This window comes from Charadrius vociferus, unplaced genomic scaffold (genome assembly GCF_000708025.1).
Source record: "Charadrius vociferus isolate BGI_N301 unplaced genomic scaffold, ASM70802v2 scaffold549, whole genome shotgun sequence".
NCBI lineage: Eukaryota > Metazoa > Chordata > Aves > Charadriiformes > Charadriidae > Charadrius > Charadrius vociferus.
Genome location: NW_009650103.1, coordinates 1,194,112 through 1,214,857, shown reverse-complemented (window position 1 = coordinate 1,214,857; position 20,746 = coordinate 1,194,112). Strand labels below are relative to the sequence as shown.

The following is a 20,746-nucleotide window of genomic DNA, read 5'->3' as shown; positions in this document are numbered from 1 at the left end:
CCCCCCCCCCCCGTGCTTTCCCCGCGGGAGGCCGGAGGGTGAGGGATGCCGTGGCTCGGCGGCGAGGTCGGTCTCCCTGGCTGTCGCTTTGCGTGGTCCCAGCGATGCTCTCCGGCTCAAGCGCTGCCTCAGATGTTAATTGCAACCGAGTATTTAATTGCAGCAGTGAATTAACTTATGTTATAGGGAGCAACGGCCAATAGGAGTGCAGCAGGCTCTTAATTAACCCTGGGAGACTCCTGGATAGTAAATCAGATGCCCTCATTAAGCAGCGTGATGCAGGCAGAGGCCAGGGAACCCGTGTGGGGACAGAGGGCTGTGGATGATGTCTCCAGGGACCCTCCTTGTTGCAAACCAAGAGCAGTGCATATGCTTCCACTTCCATCCTCTTGCTTGCCTTTATTTTTAATCCTGCATCAGTGCAAGACTCCTGAGTCAAGTGGTTTTGGGTTCCAGTTGCCCCCTTAGCCCGTGATCCACATCTTGTCCCCGCTGTGAATGTTTCCCCCGAGATCTTCCTTTCCTTTCCCCCTTTCCCACTCTCTCCTCCCCATTACATCTCCCTCTCCCGGCCGCCCCCGCCTGCCCCAGGCAGCGTGATGGAGGTGGCGGGGAGGGGGGGAGATGGTCCCCTCCTGCCTCCGGCGAGGCACCGATGCGGCAAAGCGGCGCTGAGTGCATCCCCGCCGGCTGCATCCATCGCACCGCTCTCCCCGCTCACACACCCCCCCCGCAGCATGCTGTGGGGCTGCCAGCAGGCAGCTGCCTGCTGGGCTACGGGGGGGCCAAAATGGCAATGGTGGGGAGAGGCACCGCGTACGGGTGGTCATGCCACGGGGTCCCCAGCCCTGCCAGCTCCTCTGCGTGGCCGCTCCGGCTGGCTGCAGCTGGGAAGCAGCGCTCATTAAGCAGATGTTAATGCGCAGCCCTCATCTCCCCGCGCCCTGGGATAACTCCCGCTTGGCTTGGGGAGTAATTGCAGAAGGAGAGAGGGGAGCTTTGCTGTGCAGGGAGGACAGGTCCCTCGGGGGATCTGCACCGGGACCCTGCCCCGTGCTGTCCCCATCAGGGCTTGGTGCTGTTCCCAGACCCCACACCAACCCCAAGCCCTTGGAGAAGGGCACACAGAGCCCCCCTCTTAGAACATAGAATCGCTGAGGTTGGAAGGGACCTTTAAGATCACCAAGTCCAACCATTAACCTACCCTGACAAAACCACTTCTAAACCACGTCCCCGAGTACCATCTCTACCTCATTTTTAAACACCTCCAGGGATGGCGAATCCACCCCCTCCCTGGGCAGCCTCTTCCAGTGTTTGATAACCCTTTCCGTGAAAAAATTGTTCCTAATCTCCAATCCAAACCTCACCTGGCATAACTCGAACCCATTTCCTCTCATCCTATCACTTGTCACCAGGGAGAAGAGCTCAGCCCCCACCTCTCTACCCCCTCCTCTCAGGGACCTGTAGAGAGCCATAAGGTCTCCCCTCAGCCTCCTCTCCTCCAGGCTGAACACCCCCAGTTCCCTCCGTCGTTCCTCATAAGACTTCTTCCTTCATAAGACTCTTCCCGGCTCCCCGGCAGCGGGGCGCCCGGCATGGCTGCCCAGGGCCTCGCTGTGTTGCCTGTGGCCCTGTAGTTTCCTCCCGGCGGATACGGCCCCGCAGCGAGCGGGTGTGATGCTCCCCGGCTCTGGGAAGGGGCATCCAGGATGGGGCTGTCCCCGTGGCATCGGGGCTAAAGAGTCAGAGGAGCAGAAGAGGTGCAATGGGGTGAGGCGGAGAGGAGAGAAACAAAAATGCTGGGTTTTGCTGAATCGCTGACAATTTCCAGGTGATTAAAACACACCGGCATTGAGAGTCTCCAGCCCTTCCGAGTGTCTCAGCCGCCAGCGCTGCCTGGCACCGGGTGACCCTCGCAGGCGGAGGGGATAGCTCACGCTCATCACAACAAGCGATGACAACCCGGCTGCCACCACGGTCCCCTCCTGCAGCCAGAGCTGACCCCGTTGGGGTGGGCCATCTCCGCACGCATCCTGCCTGCTCTGGTCCCTCTGGCAATGAGCTCCCACCGCCTGGCTGTCGGTGCCCCTTGCGCTGGGTGGCATTGAAAAAATCCACAGGGGGGGGGGGGGGGAAAAAACCCAACCCTCCAAAAAAAACCTGAATATTGCAATTTTTATTTTTATTTTTCAGCTAAACGCTTTTAAAAATCTATTTTTCTGCTCTCAGTGCATCCTCCTGGGATGGCGGAGGCAGGTTTTCTACGGAAAGCATATCTGGGAGGTGCTGTGGGGGCTTGCCCGGTGATGGAGCTGGGATGGCGGCAGGGGGCTGGTGTCCCACCCGTGCCTCGCAGCGCCTAACGGGGCTTTCGCCGTGGCTGTGCCTTGCAGGTCTCGCTGGATTTCGTGAAGAGCGGCACCTACGAGCTGGAGCGGATGGGGGTGACCTACCCTGCCCAGGCACACACCAAGTCCCCGTTCGACCCGGACAACAAGCGAGTGAAGGGCTTTTACTGATAGCGCGGCGAGCGGGTGCTGCGGACGCTGGGATAGGGAGAGGGAAGATGCCATTAGGATCTGCCGGCTGATTTCCCAGCCCCCGGGTGCCCCAGCTGGCTCCAGGGTCTGCTGGGAGAGCCAGGCAAACGTCTGCAGCAAACTCTTCGAGTAAATTTGGGTCGAATTAGAGGGGAAGACGAGGAAGAGATTCCAAAAAGTCCAAAGATTTTGTTCCTGTGTTTTCTAGATGAAGCGGTACAACTACAGCAATAATTGTTTTCCACGGGTTAATTGGCCTGAAAACAGTGTTTTGCTCGACTGCAAATGGAGTGGTTTCAATTTTTTACTTTGCTGGCAACTCTTTTCCCTTTTAATGTAGTTTCACGCTGCATGGAAATGAATTTTTTAAACTAACTGTGCTGTTAATAACAGCTGTAGCCTCCAAACCTGCCGTCTCTCCGTTCCCTTGCTGCGTCTGTCCCTGCTCTGATGGGTGTCACCTCCTCCTGGCTGTGCCCTGGGGACACGGTGCTGGGGTGGGAGCGCTCGTGGGGGCCGTGGAGGGAAGGGGCAGGGGGCCCAGGGGCATTGCCCAGGCTCACACCATGGGTGCTCTGCCCACTGCAGCGTTCTTCTGCACCCTGAAATCGTTGGCTTTACCCAGGGGGTTTCCAGGCATGTTCTTCCCATCTCTGCAAGCACAGGTTCGTCCCTCCATCCCACCTCATCCCGCTCACAGCCGGACCTTCAGGTCCTGCATTGGCAAAATGCTTCCTTGTGGCTCCAAAGTTCAGAGGGAGTTTAAGCACCGACTTCTGTTGCCTTCAGTGGTAACTGGCACCTAAGGCCCTTTAAAAAAATCAACATAGGGTGCGAAAAGCTCAGTGCCTGCTTCCATTTTGTTGGTGGTGCTCAAGTGGTGTCTCGGTGTGTGACGGTTGCGCGGAAGGTGGGGAGGGTCGGTCCTCCCCGGAGCTGAAGGATGACCCTAGCCGTTTGTGGGAGGGCGAGAGTAAAGACACCTCATCCCAGTTTTTATCCGTGGCAGTGGGAGTGCGTCGGTGCCCAGGGTTTGAAACGAGGAAAACACGGCGGTGCCGTGCACCCCCTTGATGCTTAACTGGGGAGAGTCTCATGTTGTGCCCCAGAGAATAGAAGAAACTCCCGAAGGTAAGTTCCGTTGGAATCTGGGTCCTTGCTGCGTGGGTAGCCTCTGAATTTGGAGAAGGAAAAAGAGTTTGATGAATGTTTTGGCCCACGGCTGCTTTGCCGGTACGGTTTGTGTTTGTGTGTCCTCTGAGCTGTTCCCCTACGGGCAGGACCAGCTCAGCGCTGTGGTGTAAGCTCACTGACCGGGGCACTGACACCAGGGCTGCCCTTGGCCCCCTGTGTGGCCGCTGGCGGCTCCGCGGTCCCGTCTGCTCTGCTGGCATCTTCCTGAAGGTCACCTTGGAGGTGGCTCCTTTTAGTTCCCGACGGAGAGGGCGATGCGCGCCGAGGCTGAGCTGTGTGCTGCCAGCCCCGCAGCCTCCGCCAGCGCCGAGCCCGTCTCGGAGGCATCAGGGGAGGTTTTTCATCACATGAACCCCCCCGCTGCAGAGGGGAAGGGGCAGCTTCCCCCAGCCCGTCCCCATAATCATCCCTTGCTCTGGTGCCCTTGCTGGGCTCCATCTTCAGCAGTGCAGCAAGGGCCTGATCTCTGCTGAAGCTCTCACCCGCCTGAAGAAATAATCACACTGCATTTGCTTTTCACTTTATTTCCCTCGACCGGGTTTGCTTGGTTTATGCCCTCTTTAGAGCTGATTTCGGTTCCTTAGCCTCATGCAACAGGCGCCGTGGGCAAGAGTTTGAACTCTCAAATGCTTTGGTTTTACTGGTAACAGTAAAAAAACAAGATTGGGATGAATTTTTCTCTGAATAGGAGGTGTTTGGACTCCCTAACACTCCCCAGGAGGAGGGCAGGGGAAGGGGTGGCCGCAGTCCTGTCCGTTTGTCCTGGGAATAAACGAGGGAGCTGGCAAAGGGGAAGAGGTGCGAGGAGACCACTGCCCCCCTGCTCAGCCAGGGATCTGCCGCGTTCCTGCAAAGATAATGTTTCGCTTCAAAAAAGCCTTTCTGATGCGCGCTGCTCCGACCGGAGATTTTTCCTCGAACCCAAGGTGTGTGTGTTGGGGGGGGGCAGGTTTCGGCTGCCGCGCTGCCCCGCATCCCACCTGCCCCAGGGCAGCGAGAGGTGGGCGCCTGGCTGGGATCGATGGGCTCTCCAGCAGCTCCACCGGCCTTTCCTCTGCTCCTCCTGACTATTTTCCCTTTGGAGCTCAACAGCAAAAACCCAATTATTTCTCTCTCTTTTTTTTTTTTTACATTTAGGTATTTAATGGAGTCATTTTTCCTGTCAAAAGGTTTGTCTCCCTCCCTCCCCCCCCAACCTCCCTCCTCCTTCCTCCCCATCATCCTTTTCCCTTTCTAAACCCCATCACAGAGGTATCATTTGTTCCCGGCCATTGGCATCTGGTGGCATCAAGACGAATAATCCCCAACGCGGGGGAGTGGGAGGAGGAGCGCGGCGGGGAGCCGCAGTCCCTGCAGCGGGGAAGCAAGGGCTGGGTGGGCGTCGCGGCATCCTTCCTTCCCTCCCTCCCTCCCTCCATCCCCGCCGAGGGTGCTGGCGTGGGAGAGCGCCTACGGAGCCGCCCGGAGCCAGACGGGACCGTGGGGCTCTGGGAAGGCTTTTACGCTGCTCCCACGCAGGTCTTCGCTCCGTGCCTCAGTTTCTCTGCGGCAAAACAGGCTTCTCCCCCTGCTCCTCCCCGGGGCTGCGCTGGGTTCGGCACAATAGCAAACCTCCATGTTATTATTCTGGGGGCGGAAAGCAGCATTACTCAGAGCCGGGATTGCTAATAACTCACTAAATATAGCGCTTTCCAGCTCCAGAGTACTTTCTGAACTCTAACTTGTGAGCCCTAACCTCCTCCAGAGCCAGGGGCCAGGGCACCGGCCGGCGTCGCTGTGCGGGCAGGGATGCCGGGAGAGCAACAGGACAACGTTCCCCATGGATGCTCCTGCCTGGAGGTGCTTCTTGTCGATGGGAGGAGCGGGCATCGCGTCAGTCCCTCCTGAGCTCACCCAGGTTGAGGGGGACGGGGGCAGAAGGCCGAGGTCCGGGGGCGGGCGGGCAGTGAGGGACGGGCTCCCGCAGCCGCTCAGTGATGGTGGGAAGCGGCTGCTTCTCCCACTCGCCCTGCAAGAAAGATCAGCACTGTGAGACCAAGTCAGGTTTTCAGGTACTTGGAGACTCCATGTTTCTCCCTACTTGTAAAGATGAAATTATCTTTAATATTTGAAGTGGTTTTAGCCCAAACCAGGATGTTTTCTTATGAGACGTTACTAATTATTTGTATTGCAGAAGCACCTACGCATCCCCTTAGCGGCGCAGACATCTGCGGTGCACCACGGTGCACCAACTCACCACACTCAGGAATGTTTCCACCCCTAAAAGTGTGACCCACCAAATCAGATGGAGACGACTCCAACCAGGGACTCCCACTGACCCACCGTGCTCTCAGCCCAGCCCTGAAAAACTCTCGCTACCAGGTATTGGCAGGCAGGTTGGTTGGTTGGAGGTGACGTTTGGAGCGTGCCAGCGTGGATTTCATGTGCAGCTGCTGCGAAACAGGAGGGATGCAGCAGCCTGGATGAGCCTGGGAAAGGGCTGTCACAGCCATCGGGGCTCAAGGTGACCATGGCCAGGCCAAAATCCCCAGCTCCAGGCATGCACCTTGTCCTGAGGATGCTCCCTGCCAGGAGCAGTCTGCCGGATTCAGGCAGCGACGAGGGCTGAGCCCACCGGGCAGGATCTGGCTCAGACGTGACTCGTTTGTGCATATAGCGGCCAGGAGAGACGCGGGCAGGGGCTGCGAGGGCGGAGGGGGGCTCAGGCTGGGCTGAGCTGGGGGTCGGTGATGCTGCGCGCTCACGCGGAAACGTCAGCGAGAGGCTGAGCCGCAGCGTGAGCAGGAGGAGGGAAGTCTGGAGAGAAGAGGTAGAGCTGTGAGTCATCCGCCGGAAGATGAAGGTTGAGTTTGTGTTTTCAGATGAAATTCCTTGCAGTATGTCAAGCAAAACGGGCTAGAGCCTCCTCCGGCACCAGGAAAACCCTGGGGAAGAGTGGAGGTGGATGGAGGGACCACTCATACATGGAATGACCAGAGAGGGGACAGCATTGCAAGGGAGCACCAGCTGGAGAATCATAGAATGGTTCACCCAGTCTCACCCCCTGCCCTGGGCAGGGACACCTCACCCCAGCCCAGGTTGCTCCAAGCCCCGTCCAACCTGGCCTTGGACACCTCCAGGGATGGGGCAGCCACAGCTTCTCGGGGCAACCTGCCCCAGGGGCTCACCGCCCTCAGAGCAAAGAATTTCTTCCGCAGATCTCATCTAAATCTCCCCTCTTCCAGTTTGAAGCCATTCCCCCTCATCCCATCCCTCCATGCCCTTGGAAAAAGCCCCTCCCCAGCTCTCCTGGAGCCCCTTTAGGCACTGGAAGGGGCTCTGAGGCCTCCCCTTTTTCGCCTTCTCTTCTCCAGGCTGAACCCCCCCAACTCTCCCAGCCTGTCCTCCCAGCAGAGGGGCTCCAGCCCTCCCAGCATCTCCGGGGCCTCCTCTGGCTCCACTCCAAGAGAACCATGTCTTTCCTATGTTGGGGGCTCCAGAGGTGGACGCAGTACTGCAGGTGGGGTCTCCCCAGAAATTCCCTGTACCCTCATGGCTTGAGAGAGCAGTTAGGCATGTTTAGGATGCGCCTGCTCCAGTGCTGATCCCGTCTGCTGCAGCGTTCTGCGCTGCTGACATGTCCCAAAACCTGCGCTCGTGCCTCGCCAGCATCCCGCTTTGCTTTTGCGGTAGATCAAAGGCATTTGGAGTGTCTCGATAGTTGTTGTTTTCGGTGCTTTTGAGTGGAAACCTGAACGTAGAGATTATGGAGAGTTCACTGCGAGCCCTCGCAGGTGCAGGGGACTCGGGGACAGCCACATCCCCGCAGCCGCTCACAAGCGTTACCTTGAGATTTTGCTCAGTAATTAACAGCACTCAGTCCTTCCAGAAAGCTCGTCAGGTTTGGGATCGCTGAACTGCAAAAACACGAGCTTAATGAGAAGCTGGTGCTTTTATTTTGGCAGAAACAGCGTGGAATAAATGAGATGTCTTAAAAGCGGGCTCGCTCTGAAAACACTGGCGGAGCTGGAGGGGCAGCTCGGCTCCTTCGCCCTCGCTGCGATGCTCGTGACCCACTTTGTGCCAGCGCCGGTTCTGCTCCGCTCGAGTCTCTTCCCGTCCACCCCCCCAGGCCCCGCTGAAATCAAGAGAGTTGCCTGGGCCATCATTAAGAGGCTTAATTCATAATTCCGCTGTTGCACAAAACTTCTGCGCCACTTCTGTCCCCGCAGCCGGGCTCTGCGTGGCCGAGAGGTGCCGCGTCTCCAGTTCCAGGGAACTGGGAAGGTTTCTGCCCCCTCCAGAGCAGACTTTGCTCAAGGGGCTTTACCGGGGCAGAAAGCTGGTGGTCTTCCCTGCAATCAGCTTGGCATCCTCCAGCACTACTGTGGGTATTGCTGGATCCAGAAATAACGTATCGTGTGAGTTTATTGCACTGATAAACAGTGTCGGGAGGTGATGGTGATAGAGACCATCGGTGGTTTTAAATCTTCATCATCATGACCGTCACGGCTGGGTCTGTTTTTTCTTTAAAGATCTCACGGCCCTTTATCCTTCATGTTTTGCTGGATCGCCACATTCGGAGACCGCACAGATGCTGTGCCTAATGAGCTCACTCTGCTGGGACCTGACGTTATTCGCTAAAATCCTAAAAACCACCTCACGTCTCTCCTCGGCTCTGGAGCTAGCCCTGCTTTAACGCTCCGCAGAAGCAGCCTCCAAAATCGCTTGTATGCAAATGCAGCTCCTAATTGAGTCTGGCCGAGCACACCCACAGCGGGCTCGTGCCGTGTTGTTTTAAACACCGGGTTTGGGCTGGGCTCGGTGTCCTGCTGACACCGGGGTGCCCCGGGCAGCTCCGGCTCCTGCACTGCGCCCGCCGGGCACAGCCGTGTCCTGAGCACCGGAGACCTGAGCCGTGTCTCATCGGGGTCACCCTGCGGCGCAGCTCCGCTGAGCTGCTTTTCTGCCTACGGCCGGGAGTTCTGCTGTGAAGCTTTGGTCGCGATGCTGTACCTACCGGGAACCGGACGGCTGAGGACTTGTTACAGTGCATGGAGATGGGAGCGAAGCCGTAGAGGGATTTCAGCACATCGCGGTTGAACGCGTTCCAAGGGACGGAGAAAAACTGCTGTGGGACAGAGACCTGCGGGCACGTGCAGACCTCCTCGTCGTTAAACCTGGGGCAGGAGAAATGCCGCATTGAAACGCAGCAACGCCATCCCCTTTCAGCGCTGGATGTGTCTAATTCCTCCCTGCCTAAAGGTCAGCCTGGAACATGGTGCTGGGATCATGGAAGGTTTGGGGCCATCTGGACCGCCCGGGAGGAGGACGTGCTGTGCAAGATCAGTATCTCGCCCCTCTCACTGGGGGTGAATGGGCTGCAGCCTGCTTCTCTGGCAGGGATGCTCGGTGCCTGCCTTGGGTTATAAGAAGTATTTTGCACGTAAGTCTTTAGCCATGCACTGACTCTTGCTGGGAAGTCCCTCCCTGGGAATGCTCTCCCTTCCTGGTGGTTCTTACTACACAGCCATCCTTAAATCATGGAATCATAGAATGGTTTGGGTTGGAAGGGACCTTGAAGATCACCCAGTGCCACCCCCTGCCCTGGGCAGGGACACCTCCCACCAGCCCAGGTCGCTCCAAGCCCCGTCCAACCTGGCCTTGGACACCTCCAGGGATGGGGCAGCCGCAGCTTCTCGGGGCAACCTGCCCCAGGGGCTCACCACCCTCAGAGCGAAGAATTTCTTCCTAATATCTCATCTAAATCTCCCCTCTTCCAGTTTGAAGCCATTCCCCCTCATCCCATCACTCCATGCCCTTGTAAAAAGTCCCTCCCCAGCTCTCCTGGAGCCCCTTTAGGCACTGGAAGGGGCTCTGAGGTCTCCCTTTTTTCGCCTTCTCTTCTCCAGGCTGAACCCCCCCCAACTCTCCCAGCCTGTCCTCCCAGCAGAGGGGCTCCAGCCCTCTGTGCAGGGGCTCTGTACCTGTTCACGAGGTTGAAGTATCGGTGCAGGTAACCCGGATCCACAGCGCTTTTGCACAGCTCCAGCTGCGTCTGGGGGTAGTAGTGCACGTAGTTCACGCACATCTCCTCCAGGATGCCAAACCCGCCCTGCGGCACAGACACAAACCTGCTGGCAGCGGGCAGAGGGGCTGCAAAGGCACAAAGCTCACACCTCTATGTGCACACACACGTGCAGACACACAAACACACATATATATGTATATATATGCACCCCTTCAGGTGCGTGGGATGGGCCGCACTCCGCTCATCTTCCCATCCACCCTTTATGCAAGGACAGAGTTTCAGGCTAGATCGTGCGGTTTACATTAAAATGCAGATTTCCTATAATCCCTCTGCTATATTTAGTTTTGTCCCTGTTGATGGTACCTCTGACAGGCTCTTTTTTTTTTTTTTTTGCCACCTATGTAAGAAAATAACATGCACTGTCAAAAAAACGCTACTTCTCTTTAATTACAATTAATCCCCGGTGGAACAGTTTGTGATGGGGATTAGAGTGACACATGCTACTTCTCAATTAGCACCTTAACATCCCTGCTGCAGACAGCACAGCCTTGCGGGCTCGCTTCCTTACCGCCCTCCCTCTGGTTTCTGGCTGTGATTCAGCGCGGGTTCATGCAGGTGCCCACTTTGTGGGTGCCCCCAGCCCCGGGGCGCCAACACCGGCCAGCCCCAGGGGGGCAGCTGAGGTCCCCCCCGCACTCACCACGGTGGCTCGGCTCCGGTCCTCCGTGTTGTATGTGCAGGTGGTGATGAGTTCGTCACCCTGGAGTGGGGTGGGGGGGTTTGAACACAGACACATATAGGTGTGAGAGTGCAGAGTTTCCCCTTTCCGATCGGCAAATTTGGGGTCGGGGAGTTTGTAACATAGCAGATGTTCCCCGTAGCGGTGCCAGCCCAGGGGCAGCCTGTTTCCCCCACCAGCCCCGAGGTCCGCAGGAGCACTTGCTAAACTCGCATCCCCTGGGGAGATTCCCTAGGGCCATATTCCAGGGATGGTGTTTCCTACTTTCCTCACTTTCTAAGAATTTCTGCAGGGCTGAAGCACCTAAAAAAAAAAATGCACTTAGGCAACAATTTGAATTGCCAAACCTATAGCCAACTTGATGGCACAACTGCCTCCCCTTCCGCGGTCGGTGCTGCGACCCGTGGGGACACTGCGGAGCACAGCCCTGGGAATGGTTTCAGCGGGTCCTGCGGCTTTTGAGCAGCCTTTTGGGGCACGACGGCTCCCGGAGGTGCCCTCCGCTTTGCAGCTGGGTCCTTCCTCGCCCGTACACACTCAGCCTCTCTTCTACCACCCGCTCCCAACACATTCGCTTCCATCAAACAAGGAGGGAGGGGGCACCTCCAGTGCACGCACGGTTTGCCCTCACCCCCCGAGGAGCCTCCCTCTGCTAGAGGAAGCCCAGCCAAATTAGATGCTTAATTTAGCTCCCGGCACGGTTCGGTTGCCCACACACCGGTTTTATGCCATATGAGATGGGCCCCGGTGTCCCCAAGGCATCCGCGCGGAGGTGGCAGATACGACCCAGGGAGCAGGGGGAGCGCATCCTCCCGCAGCCCCCCCGGGAGGTTCCCAGATGGCAGCGGTTGCCGGTGCGTGGGCAGGGGCTGCCGGCAGCAGAGGGGATGAGGTGGCATAAAGGAGACAGGAGTCTCGGGGCTTGCGGGGTCAGGGGTAGGGCTTGCACTATTTGGAAGCCACCACGGTTTTTGGAGCCACTCACGGGATAAACGGCGACCAACTCCTTCAGCATGCGGATCTCCTGGGAGGGAAGGAAAGGGACCGTGTCAGAGCGATGCCGTGGCTCCGTGCCCGGGACAGCAGCCCTGTGGGTGACATCCAGCCGGGACCGACCACCCCCCCGCTGCTCCTGCGCACCCCTGTACCTGGAAGTGAGGGCTGTAGTGACCGTCGGCGTTCACGACCTGCCGCTCCCTCCCGTCCCGGGACAGCACTGTCACCACTTTTCTTCCTGCCAGGTGAGTGTGGAGCTGGGAGGCGAAGATGCGGATGCCGGCAGCGGGCAGAGCCTGGAGGAAGGATGGCTCAAGCCCTTCGCCCAACCCCGTCCCTCTCCCCTCCTGTGCATCCCCTTTGCTGCGTGCTGGGGACCGGCCATCCCTGCGCTGGCTCCCGCGCGGGGGTGTGGGGATCGCTGTGCCCTTGGAGCGGTGTGGGAGTGAGCTCCCTGCAGAGGGACAGACACTCGGTCTGCTGCCAAAAACAATTTATGCGCTGCCATGCCCTAAGTCAGCAGGAGCAGCTGAGCCAGGCACTGCTTGCTTCCTTGCGTTCGTTAGTGGTGGCACAATTGATTCCTCTTGGGTAGGCCCTACAAAAACATCCACTAAAATTTCCTTGAGAGCAAAGTGGGCATTTTGAAACCGTACTTGAGAGAGCTCTTGGCAAGCTCCTTGGAAGCAGAGGCCAATCTTCCCGTCTCCATGGGGGAAAGCACTGCCGGGGCACAGCCAGCTCGGCAGTAAGATTTATGGGAATGGTACCCCAGGGAGCCGGAGCAGATGGCGCCCCGGGAGAGCGGCTTCGAGGGGCATTCAGCGCATCCCAACCAGCTGCTCACTGTTTGTTGTACACAGCAAATTTTGTTTCTTTCCAGCACAACCCCATGGTAAGGGGTTCAGGGAGTTTAAAACTGGGAATCGGGAGACCGGAGCTCGGTGCCGTATCACTGCTGCCTGGGACCTGGAAAAAGGCATTTGCAGCCTCTCTTCTCCGAGGTGAAGTCGGGGCGGAGAGGATGGGCACTCACCAGCTGGGTGCATTTGTCGGTGCAATACCCTGTGAGGATGAAAGCATCCTCGCCCGGGGGAATGGCCATCACCGGCGTGTAGACCAAGCCCAGCTCCATGATGCCGGCGTCGTAGCGTCGCAGGGTGGCCGTGAAGTAAAGGCGGATTCCCGAGGAGTCGTGGCGACCTGGCAGGCGAGAGGACGAGGCTGCAAATCACCGTGGGAGAGGTGACAGCTGCTGTGACAAGGTCAGGCGTGAAAAATGACGCTGTGCTGCGGTGGGTGTGGGGAGAGGTGCTCCAGCCACTCGCAACTTTCGTGTGTGCAGTTCTTAATGTTTTAAAATCCTAGATATTTTCACGCAAGCCTTTACAGAGTGGCCCCAAACACATACCTTGTCCCCTAGAGAGGTCACCGACCTGAGGTTGAATTGCTCCCAAGAGAGGTAAGTAGTGCCTTTGGAGAGCCCAAAGCAGGAGGACAGATCACAGGGTGCTTTGGAGAACTCCCTCAGAAATACGCCTCATTGCATCTTTAACTGATACATCCAAATAACTAAGGCCATGCTGTTACTGGGGGCCCGGCAGGAGGAGAAATGCATGTGGAGCAAGTACTCCTTGCATTTAGAAAGCTTCTGGTCTCTCTTGCATTTGAGATTGCTCCGTTTAACCTCCTCCCCCAGGAGCTGGCGGGAGCTGGAGAAGACCCTGTGTCCATGGTGTGCCCGGGGCAGATGCTGACCACGGGGCAGGCAGAGGCTCTGCCGCGACGCAAAGCCCCGTTCTGGCTCCCATTTCCCACCCAGCTTTGCAAGCAAAGGCAAAGGGCAGGTTCAGTAGGTCAGGAGGGATTTGGGCCGGCTTTGAACTGCCTGTATCTGGGCTGGAGCCCACCCAGGGATAAGAATAACGGGGGAGGCACTACTGGTTAACACGCAAAAGCAGATAAATTATGAAAGACGTGAGCTCCGTATTTATAGACGTGTTTCTTCTCGAGTTGCCAAATGTGCTATGATTGATCTACAGTACATATGCTCTGGTCTCCTAAAAATATACTTGGGTAGTCAAGAAGCTACTTGTTTTTATGTTAATGAAGAAACCGGCTTGTTTGGCATCCCTTTTTTTTTTTTTTTTTTTTTTCTCTCAAATGTGTCTCCTGACAATGTTATCAAAGCAGGAGTACCAGTAAAACAACATCTAAATTCCCCCATCCCCAGCCAGGCTGGTGCTGTCTCTCTGGTGACTTCAGCGCCGCTGTTGCTCTTGGCTCTAAGCTCGGTCCCACCACCGCCACCTTGCACAGAAATTGGGGGGGGGACGGGACACCCTGTGACAGCCCAGCTTAACCATGGTGTTGCCTTGGACCGTTGCCCTGTAGGAACGACGTGTAGGGGCAGCATTCTGCCTGGGGGGTGGCAGGCTCAGCCAGGCTCCCCTTCCCCGAGCATCCCTCCCCACCACTGGGCATGCAGGAGGATGGGGTCCAGCCTCTGGTGAGGATGACTTCGCTGAGAGCAGAAAGGCAGCAGCAGGGTGAGGATTTAACGTGTTCCTCCCGCTAGTGCAGATCTGGGCCATGAGGTCTCCAGAAAGTTGCAAATAGGGCTATGATTTTGGCCAAGTTTTCTTCTGTATAAAGCCCTTCCTAGCAGGGTGGCAGTCCCTGGTGTTTACCCAGCTCTCCTGCCAGTGCCTCACTGGGGAGGTACGGGGTGTCCCCACGCACCCACTCACCTTTGAACACCAGGGGATTGTGGTAATGGACCTCAAGGCGCAAATATCTGGAGGAGCCTGGGCCACCGAAGGCAAGACCTGCTTCTTCGGGGTAGTAGAAAGCCTAGAAGGAGAGGGAGAGTGTTAAAGGAGTGGTGGGGTGGTTTTCCTGGGGACAAGGCTGAAAAGCATAAGGGAAGTGTCTGGGCATAATCCTGAGCCCCACCGTGGGCTGAGGGACATGACTTGTGCTTTTGATTGTGCTTGGTGAGCTGGTCTTGCTTCCGAAGGCTTCTCACGTGCCAGCATGCACATGCAATGGCATAACCACTGGGTAGGGGCATCACACTGATCTATGGCACCGAGGAGGTGGGCTGGGGTGAGGTGGACGCTCAGACATGTCTGGGGGGAGCTCAGACAGGGATAGACACAAATCTCAGCAGAGACCGGTGTTGGGACAGCCTACATGGGACAATCCCAAGATGGGATCGGGAAGGGTTGGGAGGCACCAGGAAAGAGCCTGAGAGCAAAGCTTTTACCCAGGGTGGTGGGTCCCGTCTCGCACCCACCTGCGCTCCCATGGCCCACGCTGCAAGCACGTGCCTGCAGTAGTTGAGCCGGTCTGGCTTCATCTTGGAGTCGCAGGGCCCGTTGTAATGGGGGAAGCTGTCAAACTTAGCAGCGCACTGGAAGACTTCCATGTGGTGGACCAGTGCCTCGTTGCCCACCGTGATCACTGGCTCGTACTGCAAAGCAGCACCCAAGAAGGAGACATTAAGACCATTTGCTGAGAGCCCATCGGCAGGGGCTGCACAAGGAGCCCAAGGCAGGTATGTCTGCTACGCGTTACTGAATGGGAGACGGTTTCTGCCACGTGATGGGGAGGGAAGGTTGCTCTGGGCATGAGGCACCAAGGGCCAAGAGCTCTTGGTGGGCTTTGGGACCAACCCAGAGTCCGCCAAAGACCATAGAGAAACATCTCATCACTTCTCCAGTGACAGATGCGCAAGATCAGCAGAAGATCTTGGTCTGCTTTGTGATGACTGAGTCCTTTGACACTTTTGCAGGTGTTCACGTACTCGGGGATAGTAATTTACTCATAACACGGTCCTCGACATCCTCAGGGCAGTCTTCCCCCTTATGGCCGGGTTTGCTTGTGCAGATGTAGTCTTCTCCAGTGACAGATGCGCAAGATCAGCAGAAGATCTTGGTCTGCTTTGTGATGACTGAGTCCTTTGACACTTTGCAGGGTGTGAGTGACTCTGGGGACATTGTTTTCTTCTAAAGAGGGTCCTGGCCACATTATGGTAGCTCTTCCTGCAGCTACTGGGTTTTGTTTCTAGTCAACAGCTGCTCGGGGCACAGGGAGAGGGATTTGGGGTAGAAAGAGCGACTTCAAATAAGCCTGAGGAACAGCTCTGGCTAAAAGCGCCAGCTGTAGAAATGATCTGCAGCAGCGGGAAGGTATCGGGAGTTACGCACTTTTTACTTACACACAGATGATTCATTTCACACCATCTGTTGGAGAGAAAACCCTCCTTCTGAGTTTTCCTTTGCTGTCTCTCCCCTATAAATCACTAAGCACTCGCTTCGGCTCCTGTGTCAGGTTTTCCCTCTCCCCGTTGTGTGTTTTTGGCTCCGGGGGTGCCAGGTCATCTGCAGAGCCACCTCCGTGCCTGCCAGGGCGATGCAGCTCATGACGGGCGGTCAGACAGGCGTTACCTCTGCCTTTCCCCGCACTGGGCTGCCTGCAGGTTTCTGCCTCTCCTTTGAGAGAGGTGACCCAAGCGTGTGCAACACATTTTTTTTTTACCCCTTTTTTTTTTTTTTTCTTTTTTTTTTTTTTGAGTATTCCTAATCTTTTAGAAGCCAATTCGTATCCTGGCTCACTTTGCCCCGCTCTTACCAGCCCTGTTCCTCTGTTTCCCACGTTTATGTATTCCTCATGGCTCATTGTGTGCCACAGTCCTGCCATGGGTCTGTCCTTGATGGCTACAGCTCTGCCTACCACAGGGAGCTTGTCCCGGTACTTGCTCATTGTGCCAGGTGGAAAGTCACCACCCTGCAACCTTCTCCCGAGAAACTTCTGACTTCGGGTTTTCTAGGAGACCCGAAGGTCTAGGAGGGTGCCACTGGCTGGTGGGATGGCTCTGGGAGATGTTTTGGTACCATGCTGGGGAAGACGTGTGGGTCTGAAAGCCTCCCTGTGAACGGGCAGGGAAGAGGTGGACTTTGCAGAGTGGTGACTGCTGATCTGCACCGGGGAAAGCAACCCTCTTCTCCTGCCTCTTACCATGATAATGTGATGTTTGGAGAAGCCGGCTGGGAGCTCTGCCATGTAACACCAGTAGGTTGTCTCCTGGCTGGGAATGACAATGTTGGGGGCTGTTATCTCCATGGTCTTCATGTCGCTGGGCAATTCAGGGATGGTGATGTTGGGCTTTAGCAGCTGCACCCTCTGCAGTCCCCTGTGGATGGCAGAGATGTTGATGGCTTGGAGGGAATGGACCGGTTTCTCCAGGATCCCGTAGATAAGGTGCACGGTGCCATCCTGAAGTGAGAGCAAAGTACATCAGCTGGTTTTTCATGCAGGAATGTGAACTGCATGGACAATTAGCACCAATATCAGTGGTATGAATCCAGGAGTGGGCTTGGACCCCTCCCCAGATGGGAAACCACCTTGCCTTCACCAGTAACTCGCTTTTCCGGGCTCTCCCAGAAAGACTGTAGATTTAGGGGCATTTCTTTGGCTGATGTGATCACAGAGGATTCCCTATCAGTTGGGAGAGTCTGAAAAATTTTCCCTAACCGGCATCAGTTCTGTAAGGGTATCTCCTCTCTGCTCTTTCAGAGCCCCTCATCCCTCCTGAGCTCCAGGCTGGGACAGCCATGTCGGTTCAGGGCTTATCCCACTCCACAGCCCAGCCGCAGCAATGGCCATGGGCAGCAGCCTGGGGAGGAACAAAGCTTCTTCCTGAAATCCTCCCTTTCTCTCAGGTTCTGTTGGGGGATACCAAGAGAAGCTTTGCTGAAAGTCTACTGCCAGCAAGGAAGGTGCTGCTGAAACCAGTGAGCTCTGGAGAGGAGATAAGGAAGAAAGGAAAAGAGGATGATTTTCTCTTAAAGGATCAGAGAAGAAAGACCTGCAAGTCTTTTCCCAGTTCACACAGAGATTTTTTTTTTTTCCTCCAGGGCTCTCCATGTTTTGGCAGACAGTAGACATTTCTCACCGCAAGACGAGATTTGAAAACTAGCAACAAAAACTCAGAGATGCTCTGTGCCCACGTTGGCTTTTAAATATCCTACCCAGCAAAGGCTTTCATCTGAGACCCCAACGCCCTTCAACATCCCCACTGGGAAGGTTTCCCCTAAATCCCCTCTCCTAGAGGAGCGGTGAATACAGACCCAGAGAGACCAGACCGAACTACACACAACCACACCGCAGTGACTCTATTTGCAGTCCCTTTGCTCTGGCTCCTGCCAAAACCCTCCTCTTTGCCTCCTGTTGAACACCACCAACACCTCTTTGTAACACCCCAAACAGTTGGCTCCAGACTGCAAACGGGAGTGATGCAGGAGGGTATTTATATAGACCTAACACACGCTTAACAGGAGCGGATGATGCAAACGAGCTAAAATCTACACTTTATAGAGGTTTATAAGGGATTGTAAATAGATTGTGCCAAACATTACTCATGTCCCAGTGCTGACATCTGTAGCATGCTTCCTTTCTGCCCTAGACAGCACAAACACCTGATGCTGTCCCCAAAACAAAACACCGGCCAAGTAGAGCCATGCAGGTTGGGGTTTGGAGCCCAGTTTGGTGCCCTGGGGCTGGGACGGGGTTGGGAGAGGGATGGGGAGTGCTATATCGGGGTGAGGGCGATGCCATACCTCTATAAGGTAGTCCTTGGGGTCACAGGTGCTGAAGGCTCTTCTGAAGAGGAGGTAGAGCCCCTCGGGAGCCTTCCGAGCCCCAAGGAGCTGGTAGTCCTGCTGCGAATCCATGTGGAGCTGCCCCTTGGCATCACTCCAGGCATCCTGCGGGAGGAAGAGCATCCCCCTAAGCCGGGAGGCTCCGCTGGCCCCGCTCAGCCCCAGGAGCAGTGACCTCCAGCAGTACCGCAAGTCGTGAGGTCCTCCTTCTGTTCACCCTCCGCTTGGTTCACCCTCCATGTCCTGGAGGGGGAGGGAGACCGTGTTTTGGTTACCCCCATGTCCCCCTCCAGCAGCCCACGGGCACAGCCATGCCGGCACGGTCCCTGCCACGAGACCCATGGTGCTCGGCACAGGCAGACCTGTGAAATACGTGACCCAGCGTTGACATTCTGCAGAAAGACCTTTGCAAGTTGAGATGTGACTGGGGAAAGGAGGAAAGCCCGCGGGGACATGTGAAGGTGCTGCATCAGTCTGTGCTGTGTTTTGGGTGTATTTGGCTGAGGGGACCTTCTGAGGGGGGTGATGTGCTCTCCAAGACTCTTGCCGCACACCAGCTGCTCGCGGTCTAAGATGAGACCCTTGCTGTGCTGTAGTGTCAGTCCTAGAAATCGCTACCCCTCTTCAAAGTCCTTCATTAGTTGTGGCAAGATGGTTTCCAAAGCCCAGCGAGGCCTCCCAAAGACTCCCCAGTGCTGACGATGGTGACAAAGCCACACCGAGAAGGAAAGCAGTAGGTTACTCCTGTGCTTAAGGATTTGAGGGTTTGGAGTGTAAAATCCTGCAAGAATTTGGATTTGAACAGGGTTGTTCTCTTGATCTTGTGCAACTCCTGTTGATATCTTTTGTTTACTGAGAAAAGGCATCTAAGAAGTACCTCGCTGTACGTACACAAGTGGCATCAGTTCTTTTATCTTGGGGGAAAGAAACAGCAGAAAAAGAATAAAGCGTCTTGGCATCATTTCAGCCAGAACTATAGAGTGATATTTCGAGAACATGTTGTCCTTAGAGGGGGAGAGTAAAATCAGCTACACGAAGCTAGCATGACATTTGTTTTTATAGGAGTATGGTGTGCAAATTAATCTCGTAGTACATGGGGGGTTAAGCAAATTGGGATCTTTTTAACAGCTGACATACTTATCCAGAAGAAAGGCTGCTGGGAGAGAGAAAACCAGGACTGGAGAGGTTTATAGAAATCTCCTTGCAGGATGCTGTTCAGCACCAACTGAAAGCGAAAGCCCACATTCTGCCCGGCGTTTAATTCAGCGCTGTTTGTCTTTCAGTGAGCACATGAAGGCAGATTAGAAATGATCCTTTATGGTTTTTTAACATGATGCTGTGAAATACCGTAGCATTCGGGCCACCACATATCCTGAATGGCTGGTAATTAGCAGGAAAACAGTACAGATAATAAGCCTTCCTTTTCATCCTTTCATTACACTGCAGATCACACTGCGGCTGATTGTGAAAGAATGTATTTTATGGTTAATTTGAAGTAAGCAGAGAGGTAAAATTTAACTTACTGGAAAGCCTCACATGGGGAAAAAATGTGGATTGCTTTCTGCAGCCAAGCGCAATTGCAATAAGCCTAACGAGGTGGTCTGGGGATGGGTAGAAGCCAGAGAGCACCGGGGCAGTTACTGTAACTGCATCCCCGGTGGAAAGACAAACCAAACAAGAGCCGGGACGAACGGACTGCGTAAGAAAGGAGAGCGATTTACAGTAGGAAAATCAAATAGCGAAATTGGAAATGAGCTCCCCCACCACCCCCCCAACCTGCTTCCACCAGGCAGTTACATGGCACCCAAATAGGTTTGTATGTTTAATTTCGGATGGCACCGCGCCGCTGGCAGACCGCCCCCCGGGTGGGTTTCCCCATGTCCTGCCGATGGCTGCGACAGTGGCGAGAGCGACCCGCCGGCGGGTTGGGGGTGCTGGCAGGAGCCAGCTCTCTGCCGGATAACTTTTGCACTTTCTCGAAGTCATTAACGGAAGCTGTGGTTAATTTTTAAGGAGACTGACGGCAGGGCACAGGCGACCCGAGGTGTTGATGCATCCTGTGTGTGTGCGCGTGTGAGTGTCAGCTCAGTACAACGCCTGTTGGAGCTCTGGGCAGTGAAGCACAGCAGAAACATCCCGGTTTTGGTTCCACTCAGCCTTGCTGTATTTAATCTTTTCTCTTTGGGTTTAAGATCCTATGCCAAACCCATAGCGTAGACCTTATCCGTGGGTCCCTCTGGGATAGAAACCCCCAAGCCCTTTTGGAGCCCTTCCACCTGAGCAGCAGCAGCGCTCCAGCACGCGCCGTGCCCTGCACCAGCACCGCTCTTTCAACCCACGAGCCAGATTCACCCGCGGGGAGGCAACCCCAAAAACAGCCGTGCAAACACACGAGCGACTCACCCCAAAATAGGAATTGTGCCCGTCGCTCCAGAGCACGGCCAGGTCCGCGTTCTCAAACTCGCCCCTGTCCGACATCCCGAAGAGGAGCCCGAACCGCAGGTCCCTGACGAGGAGCTGGAAATGCACGACCTGCTCGGGATAGCTGACGTTCCAGGAGAGCTGGAGCAGCCCCTGGGGATCGAGGGGTACCTTGTAGGGA

General features: G+C 55.9%; 2 protein-coding genes across 2 annotated transcripts in view; one reads left to right on the top strand and one right to left on the bottom strand.

Annotated features, from left to right (window-relative positions):
• SARDH (sarcosine dehydrogenase) overlaps positions 1–2,519 on the top strand; it is a 25,930-nt gene extending 23,411 nt beyond the window's left edge. Inside the window, exons 20-22 of the mRNA XM_009892322.1 lie at positions 1,166–1,186; positions 1,583–1,593; positions 2,394–2,519. Of these exons, the coding sequence (XP_009890624.1) occupies positions 1,166–1,186; positions 1,583–1,593; positions 2,394–2,519 (158 nt within the window). The remainder of the gene's footprint in view (positions 1–1,165; positions 1,187–1,582; positions 1,594–2,393) is intronic.
• Positions 2,520–5,607: 3,088 nt separating this feature from the next.
• The window catches only part of DBH (dopamine beta-hydroxylase (dopamine beta-monooxygenase)), a 15,310-nt gene continuing 171 nt past the window's right edge, over positions 5,608–20,746 (bottom strand). The window contains 12 exon segments of the mRNA XM_009892251.1: positions 5,608–5,742; positions 8,734–8,893; positions 9,701–9,828; positions 10,445–10,504; positions 11,469–11,507; positions 11,632–11,775; positions 12,516–12,682; positions 14,230–14,332; positions 14,778–14,954; positions 16,502–16,759; positions 18,103–18,249; positions 20,548–20,746. The exon segment at positions 20,548–20,746 is cut by the window's right edge and continues 24 nt beyond it. Of these exon segments, the coding sequence (XP_009890553.1) occupies positions 5,608–5,742; positions 8,734–8,893; positions 9,701–9,828; positions 10,445–10,504; positions 11,469–11,507; positions 11,632–11,775; positions 12,516–12,682; positions 14,230–14,332; positions 14,778–14,954; positions 16,502–16,759; positions 18,103–18,249; positions 20,548–20,746 (1,717 nt within the window).